Source organism: Trifolium pratense, linkage group LG6 (genome assembly GCF_020283565.1).
Source record: "Trifolium pratense cultivar HEN17-A07 linkage group LG6, ARS_RC_1.1, whole genome shotgun sequence".
NCBI lineage: Eukaryota > Viridiplantae > Streptophyta > Magnoliopsida > Fabales > Fabaceae > Trifolium > Trifolium pratense.
In genome coordinates this window covers 7952645-7972566 of record NC_060064.1, presented here as the reverse complement: position 1 = coordinate 7972566, position 19922 = coordinate 7952645, and the positions used below count along the sequence as shown (strand labels likewise).

Sequence of the window (19922 nt, the reverse complement as noted above, 5' to 3'; positions counted from 1 at the left end):
TTACAGCAATCACCCAAGTTGTGGAATAATGAAGCTAACCTAAAATATCTAGTTTTAAGAAACTATTCACTACTACTTATCTACTTATACTCCAAGTTAATACAATAGTTTGATTTGCAAGAAACAAAACGAGTATAAAACCAAGCAGAGCTATTAGGATGTGCATCACATACAATAAGAGTCACATAGTTATATTTGTTCAGACTATATATGACAGACAATATGCGAACAATTTTTTTTGGTGTAAATCAATTATGTTAATAAAGAAAATTTGTTTTATTGGTGACAACATATCCTGAAAAGTAAGCAAAATATGACATGTACAGTAGAATTCATTTGCTGAGGTGGTCATCAACATACTATTTACCAAATAAGGGTCATTGAATACACATAAGGTGGTCAAAAAATGCTTATGGTACAATGCATCTTTAGAAGTGTTTTTCGGTCCATGATGCCACTCCAAAAACAAAATGAAATTAATTAGATTGATAAAATTTAGATCTGTAACCAAATATGATAGAACATGTGCAATCTTTTCCCCTATTAGTGCATAGGTAATGAAAAGTGAGAGAAATTATCAGACGAGGGACAATATCTTGTATGAAAAATCCACGTTGATCATTATATTGTTGTACAGAGTTTTTTTATTTATTTTATAATTTATTTAAATTATAATAGGATAATTTTACTCTACTGTATGGGCCTGCAGTTGAGTTCAACTGCAGGTGATCATGATCCATCGGATATCTAACTATAAATTATGTATGCCCAAAAATTATCTCTTAATACTGAGGGTAGATGTTTTAATTCAATAATTTTATGTAGTAACAACACTTAATTTTTACTAAAACACATAATAATAAAATGATTCAATAATTAATGAAATTAATGATAACACGAAAAGGACAGTTGGGGCAACTACCCCGACTTTGCCTAAGGTGAATCTATCACCGACGACAAGCATCACACTATCTTTCACAACCGATAACGATAATAAAGTCATTTACTTCTATGAGTGAAAGTTTTCATAACCTCTCAAAATAATTAAAAGCATCTTTGACGTGCATGACTTGCAATGTTTAATAGCTTGTTTGGTTCCGTGTTTAATAGAAATTCTCATGTTCCAGTGCCGTGTTTTTCTCAATTTCGCGAAATTTGATATTCAAGTTTTTGTTAAACTATACTAATATGTTTAATCTACCGCTATACCAAACACACACTAATAAAAAATGTTCCTACCCAATGGTTAGTTAAGTAACCGTCGCAACATTAATAGTTTGTGTTTTTGGATATGAGCAGTAATCTTATGAGTTTAGCAGTACCATCACACCCTATGGACCCTATTTTTTTTTTCGTTAGCCAAAAAAGTACTATACAAATACAGTACAATATACTATCTTAATTACAAAGATTATTTATTTTTTTACAATAATTACGAAGAGTTATAGCTAGGTAATAAACAAAATCACAAATAGATTGCTATTTATTACTTGCAGACACTTCATAGATTTGTTTGATAATACAACTTGGCAAATATCAATGTTCTTATAAAAAATAAAAATGTTGGTAAGGCTGCAAACAAATATCTTTCCTTTGATTTTCCTTAAAAAAATAAAATAAAATATCTTTCCTTTGATCCTTTCCCTAAATAATGTCTTAAAAGACAAAGAAAACTACTAGTATATAAATTATAAAACTATTTTTACATTCTAAAATAAATCATATACTTATTCTAAAAGATAGCTTTTTAAAACTATTTGATAAAATAATTTTGATTACAAAAACTTAAATTTAATTTTATATAGATAAGACAAGATGGTCACATGTCATTAAATTTGTGAGACACTACGAAATATATAGTGTTAAATAAATGCATTGAGATTATTACGATCACGTTTTGAGATATATCTTTTTTTGATAGTTTATAAATTAAGTTGACCAAAATAAATAAATTTGAAGAATAGACTAATCGATTAAAAATATAATTATGCTGATAAGTGTCTTAAAATATTACTTAATAAAAAAAAATATAAAATTTTGCATTCGAAAGAACAATTTTTGAATTTTCAAAAAGTTGAATAAAGTCTAATGAATTTGGATCTTCTGCCATTGTCATCCCTATTGCATTTTATGTCGTTATCTCTCATTTTCATCTCTTCATTTTTAATTTTCAGTTTCTCTCCTCACTCACAAAAACAATGCGCTAAAGTCTTACTCGGCAGCAAACTATCCAATTTCAAGTTAAATACACTTATTTTCAAGACAAAACTTCTATATTTATTTTCATAACAAGTCTTTTTAAAAATATGTTTGTTGACTATAATTACTATTTATCTCAAGAAAAAACACACCAATAACCTAGTTAAAAATGTAATTTTAAAAAAGACCAAAATAAAGAAAAAAAATAACTGTCTTTTTTCAGAGCTTTGTAGCCTCCTTTTAGCATTTGAAACACACACACTCTCTCTCTATCTTGAAACCCCAACCCATAATTTACATTCATTTTTTAATAACTCCCTTTTCCTTCATCCTTATTTCTCTCTCTTCATAGTACACATAAAAAATATTAAACTATTATCAATCAATTATCAATGATATAAATATAAATATAAAATTTATCATCATCATATTTCATGCTCCCTTTCAAGTTTTATTCAGAGTTTATTAGATCTACTTCACAAGAAAAATTGTACTAGAATTTATAGAACCCTAATTCTACGGTAATGAACCATCAATTTTTCAATCCTAATTCTCTAATTCTACTGTTATCTCATCATCATCATCATCATCATCATCTTCATCATAATCTTAATCATCTTAAATCTTAATCATAATTTATAATCATAATCATCCTTGGAATTTGTGCAAATGTTCTTCACCATCTGCATCAGATCCACGCTTAATTATTTTTCTGTTATTACAGTACTTCAGTTTTTATTTTCACTGTGTAGGGTTAAGGGTTTTACTTCTTCTTCTTCCTCTTCCGTTTACTTTGTATTTTCATAGCTGAATCATCTTTCGCCACTTGTATTATTTATCTACGTGTATTTGATTTAATTTTTCATTTTTTTATTTACTGTGTAAGATTTTTTTGGCTCTGATTCTCATGATTGATAAAGTCGGTTTATTAGTATAAGATTATTTTTAAGATTTGTTGTTTACTTTTTGCTTACACTTGCTTGTGTCAAACTCAAAACTTGTATGAGTTTTTTTTTTTGGTTTGATTTTTCATTTCGTAGCATTAATTGTTATAATCTAAATTGAGATAAGGATAACTATGAATTCTTAAATGCTGTAACTATTCCTCTGTTTTCTTCTGTTTATGTTTTGAATTTTGAGACTGATTTTGTTTGTTACATTGATTAATTTTTTTATTTTATTGATGCAGGATTTGAAAATTGATTGGTTTTTCGACTGTGGAAGTGAAAAAGCTTGACATCAATTGGATTGATTTTCAGTCAAGTCGAGGTGATGATCGATTGGAATTGTTAGAAGGGGTGTTGTGAGTTTATTTTTTTGTGACGGATTATAGGTTGACTTGATTGAAAACATCAGATTTGTATTCGATGATCGTTGTTAGTCGTTGATTTTGATATAGAGTGGTTGGCTGCTGAAATAGGGATGTACTTTTGTTGAAATTGATTGCAAATTGCAAGTCCTTTTCAATTATATAAGTTGACTTATTATAGATTAAATATATAGCAGCTAACTTATCAAAGATTGGCTTGTAATATATAGTCTTTTGATAGAAATATAGTTGAGTTACACCTGTACAATTGTCTATCGGGTTGTTGAAAGTTTTAGCTACTCTGAAGTGTTTGTCTGAGTATCATATTTTTCCGGGCTGTATCATAAAGGAAAATGGAAGCAGAGGCATTGAGTTCTGAACAGGTGAAGAATAAAATGGAGACGAAGAGATTGAGTACTGATAACCCTCCTGGCTTTCTTAGCCGAGCACTTCCGGCTGTTATACCCGTGCTTTTGATTTCGATAGGATATGTTGACCCTGGAAAGTGGGTGGCTAGTGTTGAGGGTGGTGCAAGGTTTGGTTTTGATCTGGTAGCTTTCACACTTATTTTCAATTTGGCTGCTATCTTCTGCCAGTACTTATCTGCAAGGGTTGCTGTTATCACTGAAAGAGATCTTGCTCAGGTATCATGTCATCTACTTTCGGCCTTGGGGTTTATACAATTACACCTTGATGTAGTGAGATTGTTATTATATTTGAAAAGCTCCTGAACTCTGAACTGTTTTAACCCTGCCCCCCCCCCCCCCAATTAAAAACTATCAATTTGATTTTCAAACAATTTTTTAGTTTTATATTACACTATTTAATGTAGCGTCTTGCTATTCAGTCCCTGTCAAATAAGTAGTTGACATTAGGAAATCGAAAGATGGAGGGCTATTGAGAAGAAGTCACGTATGAAGAAGAAAATTGATTGTTGTTAATTTCAATCTTCCGTGGGTTCATTTTGTTTGATTTTTATGTTGATATTTTCTTCTTCCATATCTTAAATGTGTTACGGTTGTGAAATTGGCGGAGAAAAAAACGTTGAGATGGACAGTATTTTTGTTACCCTGTTGACACTATTCCAATTGTGGTGGTTGTGAATTGTGAGCCAGGTTGAATGGTCTTCTATTCAATCTTCCTGTTGAATTGGTTACTGAGTCTATAGTAGGTTTCTGTCTTTTCTGTATTTCTGGTTCAAACTCATGCAGAAAATATGACGTTTACATGAGCACGCTCAGATAAAATTTGATGAATGTGCTTGATTTGTATGCTTGTTTATTAGACTAACTTCTCATTTTTTAACTGAAGATTTGCAGTGATGAGTATGATACATGGACATGCCTTCTCCTAGGAATTCAAATGGAACTTTCAGTGATTATGCTAGATCTTAACATGGTAATTCTACTCTTGATTAACGTTAAGCATCCAGTTAATTATTTTACACATGGTCATCTTCTATTTGTCAAAATTGTTTGGACTTGAAACTATGGTTTAAACTGTTTTGCAAGATCTTGGGCATGGCACAAGGATTAAATCTTATTTTTGGGTGGGACTTGTTCACCTGTGTCTTTTTAACCGCCACTGGTGCTGTTTTTCATATACTTCTTGCTGTCCTCCTTGTAAGTATTATTCTTCACTTATTCACCATCCCCTGTTGATCAGAACCGGACTTATTATATTTCCTTTGCGCAGGACATTGAAAAGGCGAAATTCCTAGGGCAGTTTGTGGCAGGCTTTGTATTACTTTCTTTTATACTTGGACTACTCATCAACCAATCAGAAATTCCACTTCCCATGAATGGAATACTAATGAAGTTGAGTGGGGAGAGTGCATTTATGCTGATGAGTCTTCTTGGAGCAACTCTTGTGCCTCACAACTTTTACCTTCATTCCTCTATTGTACAGGTATTATTTCCTCTCATTCTCAATTTTCATTTATGCAAATGTAGTGAAATGTTTGTGTCTATGGCATGCTGCCAAGAAAATATCTTTTATTTGTTTGCGGGTGTATTTAAATCTCATGTTCTGCTTGTTCGTAAAGATGAATTGTCCGGCTGTTGCTATTTTTTAGAAGGAGTTTATTATTTTTAATGAATCTTTTAATCAAATTAACAAGGGTTTTGAGTGCTACTGGTAATTAATTTTCTGTGTTTTTTTCCTTCTTTCTAGAAAGTTAAACTTTGTAACCACTTAATATTCTAAATTGGTTTTGTGCACTTGATTTAAAAATCTTGTATTGTGAGTGGTTCTTTTGATTATATCTCTCTACAATTATATCACCCAATCCCCGCTTTGTCTATAATATTGCGAATATTATTTGTGCACCTGCATATTTAAATGGTCAAAACCGAAATATGCTTAGAGTTCTCCTGCGTTAAAAGCTATACACGTAAATTGTGGTATCCTTTTAGCTGTCTTAAGTATGATTTCAGTAATTGTGTGTTGTTTTGGTCTTAATGCATGCTTGGAATTTCATGCAGAAAATAAAATTAGTGTTGTTTTAGATTTCTTTTGTTAGTGGAGATGTTTCTTTCAATAGTAGGCTAGTAATTGTTTTGTAGTAGTAGGTAATACTGGTACCTGCTGTTATCCAATAGTCAGGCAGCGCCTAATTCTAAGAGAAGGGTCTTCATCTAGATTTGATTCATGCCTATCAATTCCCTTACTCTAAGAATGTTCATCAGTAGTGTCTTACATGAGGAAGGTATGAAATATTGAAGTGTACTTGGAACATCTTTTAAATGGGAAACAGAAGGTGTTTTACAAATTCTTGACAATCCTTTCACGATAGTTTTTTAGCATACAGAATTTAGGGTCAGTTCACCAGTAGGTTTCTTTTAAATTATAATTAAATACACCAATCTCTTGATCAATGTGGATTTTTCTTGTAAGATATGTCCTGATCTGATCATTTCTCTCACACTTTTCATTAGCTATGCACTTAGAGGGGAAAGATTGCACATCATGTTCTGTCTGTCATATTTGGTTGTAGTTTTGAGTTTTGTCAATCTGATCAACTTCATTTTGTTTGTGCAGTGGCATAAGGGACCAAAAAACATTTCTAAAGATGCATTGTGTCATAACCATTTTTTGGCCATCTTATGTGTCTTCAGTGGCCTTTATTTGGCAAATAATATGTTGATGACCACCTCAGCAAATGAGTTCTCTAGTACAGGTCCTGTTTTGCTTACTTTTCAGGATGCACTGTCACCAATGGAACAGGTTATCTTTACGTACATAAATGATTTACATAAAAAAATTGTTCACATCTTGTCTGTCATACACATTCTGAACAAATATGATTATGTGATTCTTATTGCAGGTGTTGCGCAGCCCAATAGCTCTGCTTGGTTTTGTACTCATTTTGTTTCTAGCAAATCAAACTACTGCTTTGACTTGGAGTTTAGGCGGAGAAGTAGTAGTTAATGGGTTCTTAAAGTTGGACATTCCAGGCTGGCTTCACTATTCCACAATTAGAGTGATTGCTGTGCTGCCTGCCCTTTATTGCGTCTGGAGTTCAGGAGCTGAAGGGATGTATCAGCTACTCATATTCACTCAGGTGTTAGTAGCTCTGCAACTTCCATCTTCTGTGATTCCCCTTTTTCGAGTAGCTATGTCGAAATCAATAATGGGCGCACACAAGATCTCCCAGCCGGTGGAACTTTTGGCATTGGTCATATTCATCGGGATGCTTGGCTTGAATATCATCTTTTTGGTAGAGATGATATTTGGCAATAGTGATTGGGCAGCTGATTTGAGATGGAATGTGGGGAATGGTGTGTCTGTCTCATATTCCATTCTTCTCATCGCTGGTTTAATATCACTATGCCTGATGCTTTGGTTAGCCGCCACCCCGTTAAGATCTGCCAATATTCAAGTGTTGAATTGGGATATGCCGGAGACTGTATCGAATCCGCTGGTTGATGGTGAAGAATCATATATAACTGAAACAGTGTCTCATGAAGATGCATCTGTTGAAGCCGACGAACCAAAACCAGCTCTGGCAAGGACATTTGAGTACTCAGAACTCGCAAGTTGTCGTCCTGATTTACCTGAAACGATAATGGAACCTGATCTCCAAGCGAATGCTTTAATGTTGAATCATTCTGTTACACCATCAGTTTCCACTTCAGAGTCAGGGGCAGTATCAACTGTGGTTAATGATAATTCTGATTCTAGATCTGAAGACCAAAAACCTATAATGGAAACGAATGCCCCAATTGAGAAGAATGTGGAAATTGAAGATTATTCAAACGCTGAAAGGGATGATGACGATGGAGACTCTTGGGAAACCGAAGAATCAACCAGAGTAGTCTTGGCAAATCCCCCATCGTCAACATCAGAAGGCCCTCCATCATTCAGGAGTATTAGTGGGAAAAGTGATGATGGTGGGGGTAGCTTCGGAAGTCTATCGAGAATAGAAGGATTAGGACGTGCTGCAAGACGTCAGCTAGCGGCTATTCTTGATGAATTCTGGGGACAACTTTATGATTTCCATGGGCAAGCAACCCAGGAAGCTAAGGCTAAGAAAATTGATGTTTTGCTGGGGCAGGGAGTAGATTCAAGACCCACTGGATCCTTGCAGAAAATGGATGCATGTGGTAAGGACTATTCTGAATACTTAGTATCTGAAGGTGGTAGAGCTTCCGACACTTCAATCAACGCCGGTCCATATGACTATTCCAAGCAGTCTTCATATGGTCTCCAAAGGAGTTCTTCCTCCGTGCGGGCAAATCCCATGCAGTTATTGGATGCATATGTACAAAATTCCAGCCGGAATTTCATTGATTCTGGTGAGAGGCGCTATTCTAGTGTTCGCAGTCTTCATTCATCCGACGCTTGGGATTATCAGCCAGCTACAATACATGGTTACCAGACTGCATCCTATCTTAGCCGGGGTATGAAAGATAGAAGTTCTGAAAACATAAATGGTTCAATGCCATTGTCATCACTGAAGTCTCCTTCCACAGGTAATCCGAACTACAGGGATTCCCTTGCATTTGCTCTGGGGAAAAAGTTGCATAATGGCTCAGGTGTAGGCCATCCCCCTGGGTTCGAAAATGTAGCTGTCTCTCGAAATCGCCAACTACAATCTGAGAGGTCCAATTATGATTCCTGCTCCTCTGGAACTTCAGCTAATACAGTCAATTCAGTGAACACTAAGAAGTACCACAGCTTGCCGGACATTTCAGGATACTCCATCCCCCACAAAGCTGGCTACGTGTCTGATAAAAATCTACCATGGGATGGTTCTGTTGGATATGGATCTTTTGCTGGTAGAATGGGTTATGAACCATCTTTATATCCAAATTCTGGATCAAGAACAGGAGCTCATTTGGCCTTCGATGAAGTCTCTCCATCTAAAGTGTACAGAGAGGCACTCTCTTCACAGCTGAGTTCTGGTTTTGACACTGGATCCCTCTGGTCTAGACAGCCTTTTGAGCAGTTTGGTGTTGCTGATAAAATCCATGATGTTGCATTGGAAGGTGCAGGAAGCAGGCCTAATGTAATTGTTCAAGAAACTTCATTTGAGGTTGTAGAGGTGAAACTTCTCCAGTCTGTTCGACTTTGCATTATGAAGCTCTTAAAACTGGAGGGATCTGATTGGTTGTTTAAACAGAATGATGGAATTGATGAGGATCTGATTGATCGTGTAGCAGCAAGGGAAAAGTTTGTTTATGAAATTGAGGCTAGGGAGACAAATCAGGTCATTCATATGGGTGATACTCGCTATTTTCCTTCTGATAGGAAACCTGTTTCTTCGATTAAAAACAATGAGGCAAATGCCTCAAGTCTTTTGTCAGTTCCTAACTGTGGAGAGGGATGTGTGTGGAGAACAGATTTAATAATAAGCTTTGGGGTCTGGTGTATCCACCGTATTCTTGACCTCTCAGTTTTGGAAAGCCGGCCAGAGCTTTGGGGGAAATACACCTATGTGCTCAACCGCCTCCAGGTAAACTATCCGAAGAATTTGCTATCTTAAGTAGTCGGAATGTAATTATTTTTGCTGTTCTTAAAGTGGTAATCTATTGTTCAAATCCTAAAAAACGGGTACACTTGGAGAAATTGGTCAAACATGTCATATATTCATCATGCTATCATTTCTGGCACGCTCTTTGAAACAAACAATGCCAGCATGTCTTTTCTTTATTTTTATTTTATTTTATATTGCTTTAATATGTTTTTATTTTATATTGCTTTAATGAGCAGGGCATCATCGAACCAGCTTTTTCGAAGCCCCGTACTCCATCGGCCCCATGTTTTTGCCTTCAAGTTCCCACTTCACACCAGCAAAAGTCAAGCCCTCCTCTTTCTAACGGGATGCTACCCCCAACTGTGAAAGCAGGCCGAGGCAAATGCACAACTGCATTAACGTTGCTTGAGCTGATTAAAGATGTGGAGATCGCCATCTCTAGCAGGAAAGGACGTACAGGTACTGCAGCTGGTGATGTGGCTTTTCCAAAGGGGAAGGAAAATTTGGCGTCTGTTCTCAAACGGTACAAGCGAAGGTTATCATCCAACAAGCTAGTTGGCAATCAGGAAGGGACTGGTTCTCGCAAGGTCGCCTCATCAGGATCATACAACCAATAACATTTTGCATTAACAAAATCAGGTTTCTTTGGGGATGTTTTATAATTTATACTGTGCAGCAGCTCATACCTAGATCAAGGAGTGCTCTGCCTCCATGTATCAAATTCCTTTGCAGAAGATTTTATCTTTGTATGTTACATACATATAAGGAAGAATTATATGCAATTGTGGAAAAATGAAAGATAAAAATGGATAGATGGAAAATAGCTCCAATTTGTTTTTGTTTTGTTTGGATTTCGTTCCTTATCTAGCTAGTGGATAGAAGGCAGGGAAACAATTAAGTTTTGACCCGGTTGTTTCCTTGATTAACTTTTGTATAAACACTGAAATTTTGTTGTTTGAAAGTTTTCGCAATGAAGTCTGAAAAAAATGTTATACAAGTTAAAAATTGGTTGATTTGTTTCCAAAATATCGGATTATTGGATCACATACAGAAATTTTTATTTATCTTTACATTATGTTATTGAATATTGGTTAGTTGTTTGATATATATTCAACATTATGTTGGTCTGTTGCACTCTGTTCTCCTACGAACTGGACTACGCAGTTTCACACTGCAGTTAATTTCAGCCGTTGGTTTGAGATTAGACAGTTCAGATTTAATTTTTAATTTTACACTGTAAAATGATCTCAACCGTCAATTGCAAATTGAACGGTCTAGATCTGTTACAACATCATGTAACTGCGGGAAATTCGATTTTGCTCTCCTATTATTCTTAGGTTTGAGCATGTAGATGAAACAACAAATTTATTAAAGGTGCTTAGCTAAATTCTTTCGTGGATATTAATCATCCACATAAGCGGCAAATATTTCAAACATTATATTGCAAGTAAAAGAGGAAGAAACAAATATGGATTTACCTCGTAATTATGGGCCACATTTTCTCCCTTAACTTGGATCTTGTTTCAGCTCATCATTGATCTTTGCTAGCTCCGATCTAGCTCTACTTCCACCCTCGATCACTGTGTTGAAGTTTTAGTGTAAGTGACCCATGGAATCTTTGCTATTGGAGGAAGAGGAAAAATGAATCATAGTGGAGGGAATTTCCTATTTTTTGAATCTCTCTTTCCCCTCACTATTATCGACCGCGACAAGCCACCACCCACACCTACGACATAATCAAGGCCTTCATCCTAGGGTTGCCACCACCACCCTCAATGTTTACATCCCCACCTTTAGATCTGAACCCTAAACTCCCTCAACACACACTACATATGGTAGTGTGGATATTGGTAGCTTGAAGAGCTATTTTTTGGACCAACTGCTTGTAAGGTAAGATTGTTTCATGAATTATGCTCGAGATGTTTCATGAAAATTCCATAAGTACTCTTAGCATTTGAAATCGCGAGGGATGTGCAGATCTGATAAGAGTTAACGTCGATCTCGACATTGTCATCAATTTTGTATCGCCCTTTGAACAACTAATTAATTTGGACAAACTTGAGACCATATATAATTGATCTACAAATCTAGTTGTCGAAGATATGATTTGTAACTAGATATGGTTAGAGATCGTGGTTTCATTTCTCTTTCGCATTGAACACGTGCTGAAGAAACTTGTAGGTTGAAATTTATGTTGTTGATTTTGACTTGATAATGTTTTGATTTTTCAACATTCTATTGTTCCTATCAGTTTTGACATACAAAGCTATCAGTGTTGGCTCGTAATGCCGAAACACGTTTATTCAATCTAGTATTATGTCTCTGTATAATTTTAGGGTTCATCTACGGCGGCCGTTTGGTTTAACTTTCAAGAGTAAGATTTGTCATTTTATAATGATATGATTTTAGGGTTCATCTCCTATTGGCCGATTTATTTTGATTTAGACTTTACATTTTTCCTTTTAAATTTATCCCGCATTGATGTTATTAATCGCGTGCACGCACACACACAATTTTGTAACTTTTTTTCTTTCAATCAAATAATTAATTTTTTTTAGATCGAGTTGCTAGTGTACAAATTTATTGGATATATTGGTTTTTATAAAAAAAAAACTTAATTGCATATTTGACCCCCTTACGTTTATTTAAAGTTTTAAGTTGGTATTCCATGTTTAAAAAGTTTTAAGTCGGTCATTTACATTATTGATGTCAACATAAGTTCGTCTTTTCCATCTAATTTTGAGTTAATTTCATTTAAAATTTCAATGTGCCATCCTCCTAAGTTGTCCACGTATGCAACTATGTTAGTTATGTGGACGATTTAAACAGAAATTTGATTGAAAGACTAACTTATTGTAATGTTAGTAACATAAGGGACCAACTCTAAATTTTTTAAACATAAGAGACTAAATTGAAACATAAAATAAACATACGGACCAAACATGCAATTAAGCATTAAAAAAAAAATACTATTTTAAAATTTTGTAACTTATATTAATTTTTTTGACAAAATTTACCAATTAAAAATTTAAAAAGAATTGTTCACAATCCTAACTCAACTGATAGAAATGCCGAAATTGACAAGTCGAACATCATAATTAGAGTTTGAACTATGATCCTCCACTTTATGTATATGAGTTTTTAATGACTTATCATTTGATCTACCTAAATGTTTTTTAAAGAGACCAAATATTGACCAGTTGATCATCGTTAAACTTTTTCAAGAGAGAAAAAGTCAGAAGAAAGGTTAATGAAAAAAAGAAAATTTTAAGAGGAGGAAAAAAAATGAGGCACCGATAAGAAACATATAATGCGTTAGTTCACTGTTCATGTGTGCATATTAAAGATCTGTTTAGTGACCAGGATAATAGATAATAACTTTATGTCCTATTACAATTATGTGTGAATATGATAAATTAATTTGAAAACTTATTCTATCATGCTAAAATTCATATAGTGGAGTTAAAAATCTTAATTTACTGGTTTATAATTGATTTATGTATCTAGTACCTCTAATGGGGAGGCCAAAATACTAAAATGGTATACACCCAATTTAACAATTTATCACATCGAAGCATTAGCCAGACAATTGTCATCAACATTAACACCCACCAATATGCTCTTACAGAAATTAATTTTCAGCCCCGACACCACCTCAAACAAAATTAGAAGAGCTTTGATAGTCCTAATGTTAGCCCAACTCTTCTCATCCATAATTAGAGTGTCATCAGCAAATTCCAAGTTAGAAATGCGAACTTGAGAAGCCAAATTGTCACCAATTACGTAACCTTTAAATAAATTTGCATTTACCGTAGCCTTCGACAACACTTTCAGTCCTTCGGCAGCTAGAAGGAAAAGAAACGGAGATAGATGATCACCTTGCCTTATTGGATAGAAGGTGTGGCAACTATTAAAAAAAGGCGAAGGATCATTTTGCTAAGCATCTTTCGGAGGAGTGGAATTCTAGACCATTTTTACAAGACGTTGATTTTAATTCTCTATCTGATCTTGACAATGACTTACTTTTAGCTCCATTTGACAAAACAGAAGTTAAAGAAACAATTTGGAGTGACGATGGTAACAAGGGTCAGGGTCCGGATGGTTTCAATATGAATTTTTTCAGAGTTTGTTGGCCGATTGTAAAAAAAGACGTGATGAATTTTCTAGGAGAATTCCATGCGAAGGTTGTTTTGCCTAAGGTTTTGACCGCTTATGTTTTGCCTAACCCGAAGTTCGAACCTTGATCCTTATAATAATTTATCTAATAGCTATCATTTGAATTGAACTACCCTTACGGAATAAAGGATCAAATATTTAATTCTATAATTATGTAAACAAAAATAGGTTAACATTATGGTTTAATATACCTCCTTTTGTCTTTCTTTTAGGGTCTGTTTGGTGCGCAGGATAACATAGTGACAAGATATGATATAAAACAGGATAAAGATAAAATAAGATAATAGCAGGATAATAGTTATACTCAGTTATCATATCATGTGTTTGGTGCACATAGGATAACAAACATGATAACTATTATATTTTGTTTTTAATAAATACTTGCTCATAATAATATGATAAGATATATAACATATTTAATTGACAAAATTACTTTTGTAAAACAATTGTTATTTTTTAAAAATTATTTTGTAATACTTTGAATTTTATAAATAAAAAATTTAAATAAGTAATCAAATAACTTTATATAATTTAAAATAAAAATCATGAGAAAATAATCAAGTTTAATTTTTTATATGAATCATGATCAAATAAATAACTCAATAATATATACATGTTAGATAAGCCAAATAAATATATGATATATCTCATACGTAAATAATAAAACTACTATTGCAAAAGAATTATATTTAATTTTTTATAAAATTTAAATTAATATCCCTATTTGTTAATTTTTTAATAATCATTTTACTTTAAAATATTGTAATTTTAGTAAAATTTTGATTTTTTAGAATATATAAATTATAAAATTACCACTGTGAGAAAATCACATATATATTTAAAAATTAATTATTTTATTATTTATATTTTTTTAATTTTATTTTATGTATTTTGAAATATATTTTATAAAATAAATCAATAATTTTTTTTTCTTATCCTATCCTGCTAGTAACCCAGCTCAAATTTAGGATAAGAATTATAACTAGAGAGACAGGATATGATAAGCTTCAAGATTAACTTATCATATTATGCTGTATCACCAAACACTGGATTGCGGCAGAATATGATACAGTTATCCTATCCTGTCTCTTATCCTGTGCACCAAACGGACCCTTATAGTAGTACAGTGACTAAAAATTTCAAGCTTAAACATAAAGTGAATAAATGAGATGTCTAAGGTTCAAATTCCGACTCTTGCATATATAATGCAATATTTCTACCAGCTAAGCTAAAGTCACATCAACATTTTTATTTTTATTTTTATTAAATGGTTTAGTATCCTTTGCGTCTCAAATAATATAATATACTCCTATACTATAAAAAATAAAATACATTTTTTTATGACCATAAAAGAAATAATAATTAAAACAAAAACTTTTACGTCTATTTTTCTTTTAAAAAAAAAAAAAACTTTTACGTCTATTTCTCATCAAACTGATAGTGATATTCCATCTTCTCCCTTCTTCCTTTATTTTCTTCTAAAACTACACAAATTATTTGTTACTTAAGTGCTTACATAAAAATTAACATCATCCATTCCCTCACTAGATTTTGTTTTCCAGACGTTGTTTCCATCACTTAAATTATCACTAAGACTATCATCAGGTACGTACGCAATTAACAATTCCTTTTTTTTTTTTTTTTCTTTTTCTTTTTTCCCAATAGTCAGAAATCTTCATTAATTTGTACCTTAGATTGATTTGTTATTATTCTATCAAACATCAATCTAGTATTAAAAATATTTTAATCATATGTCTAGATTAATTTTTTGTTATTGTTGTGATGAATTTTGAGTAAGATGGCATGATTTAGGTATAAAGGAAAGGTAGAGAATGGAATTGGTGATATCGCTACCATTAATAGTGTTAATCTTGATATTGGCTTTAGCATGCTACCTTTTGGGGAGGTGCAGGGGTAGTAAACAATCAATTTCTCATCCACAACAGTTTGGGCCTCCAGCTCCTCCACCACAAGCCCAACCATGATAACAAAAGGCCCAAAATTGTTTTAGATTATTATTTATTAGTATATAGTTATTTGACTTTGAAAACTAACTATTATATGTAATTGTAAATAATTATCTAGTAATACTATGTTAATGCTATATTCATGTAGAATTGAGCAACACAGAAGGAGAAAAATTGTCGTAATGTAATACGATTGATATTTATTATTGTTACTCATTCATGACTTTATCTTGAATGTATAGTTGAAAAATTTAATTTTGTTTTCCCATTAACAGTATGTTGAATACTTGAATGGTTGTTGTTTTGGGATTAGATTCAAGATTAAGACATGAATGAGTAACAATATAATATGTAGTTTTGTTTTTTGGTTACATGATAAAAGCAAAAAGAAAAAAGAAAAAGTAAAAGAAAAAACTATAGGCCGCGAAAATAATTGACATCCATACTATCCGCCATAAGTAGTAAACGGAGTTCAGCTGGAGGATCAAGAACCATCAATAGTTTGCTCATAGATCTTGTCCCAAACTTTGCTAAAGAGTCAACACACATATTACCCTCTTTGAGTGAATGACACAGTTGAAAGAGCCATGTTTTTTTTTATTATAGCTATCTCGTTCCCGTAGTGATGAGTGGAAACGTCCAAATCTGAATCTCGTGCATCAGGTCCAAGATTTCAGCATTAAGAATATTCGAGTATATCCAATTAGGGGTGTGCAAAAAATTTGGTTATCCTTAACCAAATTACTAACCAATCCATATCCAATTTTAGTTTGCAAAATCCATTTAAAAAAAAATCACACCACTCCAATAAAAAAACACCAATTATAAACCATAACCACATTTTGTAATTTGGTTTGGAATTGGTTTGAAAATTTAGGCCCAATAGCTAATTCAGGCCCAATCTTCAATTTTTTAAAATTCTTTATTATATAATAAAAGAATTAATTAAAAGAGGGGTGGAGGACCGGTGGTCAACCGGTGGTCAATGAAAAAGTTCTATCCCAAAAGAAAAGATGGTGAAAAAATAGTATTTTTTAAATAGTATTTTTTTTCGATAATTAAGATTTTATTAAAAAGTTCTATCCCAAAAGAAAAGATGGTGAAAAAATACAAACGAACAACAAACTATCAAAAACTAACAAAAGATACCACTAAAAAACACCTACTCAAAAGAAGACAAAAAAGAAACTCCTCATAATGTTGGTGAAGAAAATAAGAACCCTTAACAAGTGACCACAAATCACGCCTCAAAAAAATCTTAAGAGAACATATAGCAGAAAAGAAATTCATCTAAAGCGCTTTGGAGTGAATTTTTGTTAAACTTCGTTGGAGTTTAAATATTTTAGTCAGACCACCACATGTTGGTAGTTGATGAAAAAGTATTTGAGTTGTTATTTATTTTATGTTACATGCATTAAACTTTTGTCTTCTTCCACTGTCTATAAATAATAAAGTAGTTCACCAAGAAAAAATATATGGAAATATCATCGAGTTGACCGTTTCTTCCTTAATTAGTCTTCATTCACAATCACATGTACTTACCAAGTTTCTTCACGTAGAAAATTTTCAAAGCATTTATGATTTTATATATTTTGGATCTATACGCCACCCTCAATTTGCTTAATTTTCTTATTCTTTTATCTTCGATAATGACTTGTCCCCTTTGTCCTTGCTTTGAGTCAACAAAGTTCAGCGCGTTTCTTTCTTAGAAAAACTTAACATACTGACTAAGAAGACTGGCCAAGTCTTTATTTGAGGAATTTCTTTATTGATGTAAAGTTATTATTTGTGGAAATTTTTTAAGAAGCCAATTTTTCTATTTAATAAGCAAAGGCAAGTTGTTTTTTATATGAAGACATAGGGTGCGTTTGAATCCGTTAAAGAGTAAGTACTGGATAGAACAACACAAGACAGAACAACACAACACATGGCAGAACAGCACAGAACAAAACAAATTTTTATGATATTGAACATTTTTTTTGTTTTATATGATATTTGGTGAACAAAATGATATTTTGGTATTTTAGATAAGTTGTACTTGGGACAAAAAGTTGTGCTGTGATTTAGTGAGGGACAAAAAATTCTGTTTTTGTGCTGTCCCTTGCCTCCAAATTTGTCCAGTCCCTCAAACAGTTTTACGATCAAACACAGTATAACTGGAGTTGTCATGTTTAGTCCCTTGTGTTTTTTAGCAGATCATCAAACGCATCCATAGTAATAAGTACTATTTAAGAATTGTCTACAAACTCTAGTTTAACCGATAAAAATATCGAAATTGTTAAACTGTACGTCATGATCAGAAGCGAACCCTAACTCTCTCCCTTGTGTGTTAGTTTATAATAACTTTGCCATTTTGTTATTTTAACAACTTCATGATTTATCATAATGTTATGTAGCTATGATATCTTTCTTTAATTTATTAGTCAATGAGTAAAATTATTCACTTTTAACTCCAGAGTGAATTGTTCGAGTCAAACGGTTGGGTCATGAAAATTCATATTGGACTCAAAACAATTATACAAATAAATTGGACACTACATCTTAATTCTAAATTTTAAGGCGTTAGGTTTATGAATTTTTTCACTTATAAAATAATCAATCTTTATTTTTTTAAATAATGAGAAATTTAACTTAACTCGCAATTGATACAACACGAATCGTGATTGTGTTTCATTGACTTGAAAACAGACCACCGCCTGGAAACTGCAGTTACATTGTTGGCCCACGTCGTTGCAAGATACACTTGTTAGATAATAATATTAATAGGGCTTTAAGTATTGGGCTTTATGTGTTAGTAGTCTAGTAGTCCATTAGGAATTATTATGAATTGTATTGTAATCCTTATTTTGTTAAGTAATGCAATTATGATATTATTGAAACCTTAGCCACCACTTGTGTTTCTCTCTGAACTTTAACATGGTATCTAGAGCTTGTTTCGATCCGCCTTGAACCACCTGTTTGCTTCCGCTGTCTAGTTCTCAAAAATTTGGGAACGAAATCGTAATCGAGTTGTGGATTTTTGAGTTTGTTGATTGTCGTATCAGTAGTTGTCTGCAAATCGTTGGGTTATTCTGTTTTGATTGCCTCTGTTTAATTTGTTAAATTGCATCTCAGTTCTCTTGGTCGAGTCTTTTGTTGATTATTTGTTTCTAATTGAGCGCTCCGATTTTGTGATACTCGGTCAGTTTTCCACATCACGTGTTTGATATCAATACTATTTTGATAAGGTAGGTTATGTGTGATCAGTTACACTTTTTGAATTCTATAAGAAATTAGAAAGTCTTGAAAATTTGTTTTGGTGGGAGCATTGATTGGCTTTTCTTGTCCTATTGTTGCTATTGCCTTCTAGTGGCACCGTAATTAAGATATGGTTTTTGTTTTTCCACGGCAATTTGATGTTTGGTCTATGGTGGTGTTGGTTTGCTCGTGTTTCGCTTGGTTATGCTTCCTTTAGTTTAGTTTGTTACTCTCTGATTTGGTTTGTTTTGTCATGACTGTTTTTCGTTTGGTTCTGTCCGGTGAGTTAAGATAGTACTCACAATCTGTCTGGTGAGCGAAAGCTCGCAATCTGTCTGGTGAGGGAATACTCACAATCTGAATATCTGAATCCGGTGAGGGAATACTCACAATCTGTCTGGTGAGCGAAAGCTCACAATCTGTCTGGTGAGGGAATACTCACAATATGACTATTTGAAACTCTGAAGCCTGAAGTCCGAAACTGAAGCCTGAAGCTGAAGTCGAATCTGGTTCCCCACTTCGGTTAATGCAATCAGTTAATTTAGTTTATTTTTAGGGTTGATTTTGTGACAAGCTCCAAACTTAGTAAGCTTTAGCTTGAGGGGTAGTATTAGAAATAAAATATTTAGTTAGAGTTAGTATGATTTCGTTTTTTGTCTGACAAACTCTCGATGATTACCTGTTAATGCATCGTGAGTTTGAGGGGAAGTGTTAGATAATAATATTATTAGGGCTTTAAATATTGGGCTTTATGTGTTAGTAGTCTAGTAGTCCATTAGGAATTATTATAAATTGTATTGTAATCCTTATTTTATTAAGTAATGCAATTCTGATATTATTGAAACCCTAGCCACCACTTGTGTTTCTCTCTTAACTTTAACAACACTAAATAAGCTTGACCTGCATCTCGGTGCTTCAGTCCACCATGTGGGATTCACACTTGGTCTATTTCTTTGCAGTAAAACTAATTGAAAAATGTTAATCAAAATCTAGATAATCAATTTATTGTATAGTTTGAGATACCAGAAAATGTAATGGTATCCTGTAGTTTTCTTAT

General features: G+C 33.1%; 1 protein-coding gene and 1 long non-coding RNA gene across 3 annotated transcripts; both read left to right on the top strand.

The window, feature by feature from the left end:
- The first annotated feature begins 2411 nt into the window (after positions 1-2411).
- Positions 2412-10490, top strand: LOC123892918 (ethylene-insensitive protein 2). The gene is made up of 8 exons (XM_045942799.1): positions 2412-2720; positions 3389-4152; positions 4820-4906; positions 5020-5130; positions 5204-5416; positions 6548-6733; positions 6834-9464; positions 9722-10490. The coding sequence occupies exons 2-8, from the start codon at positions 3862-3864 to the stop codon at positions 10100-10102; spliced, it is 3900 nt and encodes a 1299-aa protein (XP_045798755.1). The 5' UTR covers positions 2412-2720; positions 3389-3861; the 3' UTR covers positions 10103-10490.
- Positions 10491-15088: 4598 nt separating this feature from the next.
- Positions 15089-15863, top strand: LOC123892917. Of its 2 annotated transcripts, none has more exons than XR_006803312.1 (2): positions 15089-15266; positions 15474-15863. It is a non-coding gene; the product is annotated as an uncharacterized LOC123892917 (long non-coding RNA). The 2 variants fall into 2 exon arrangements; XR_006803311.1 differs by having other exon boundaries at positions 15460-15863.
- The last annotated feature ends 4059 nt before the right edge of the window (positions 15864-19922 follow it).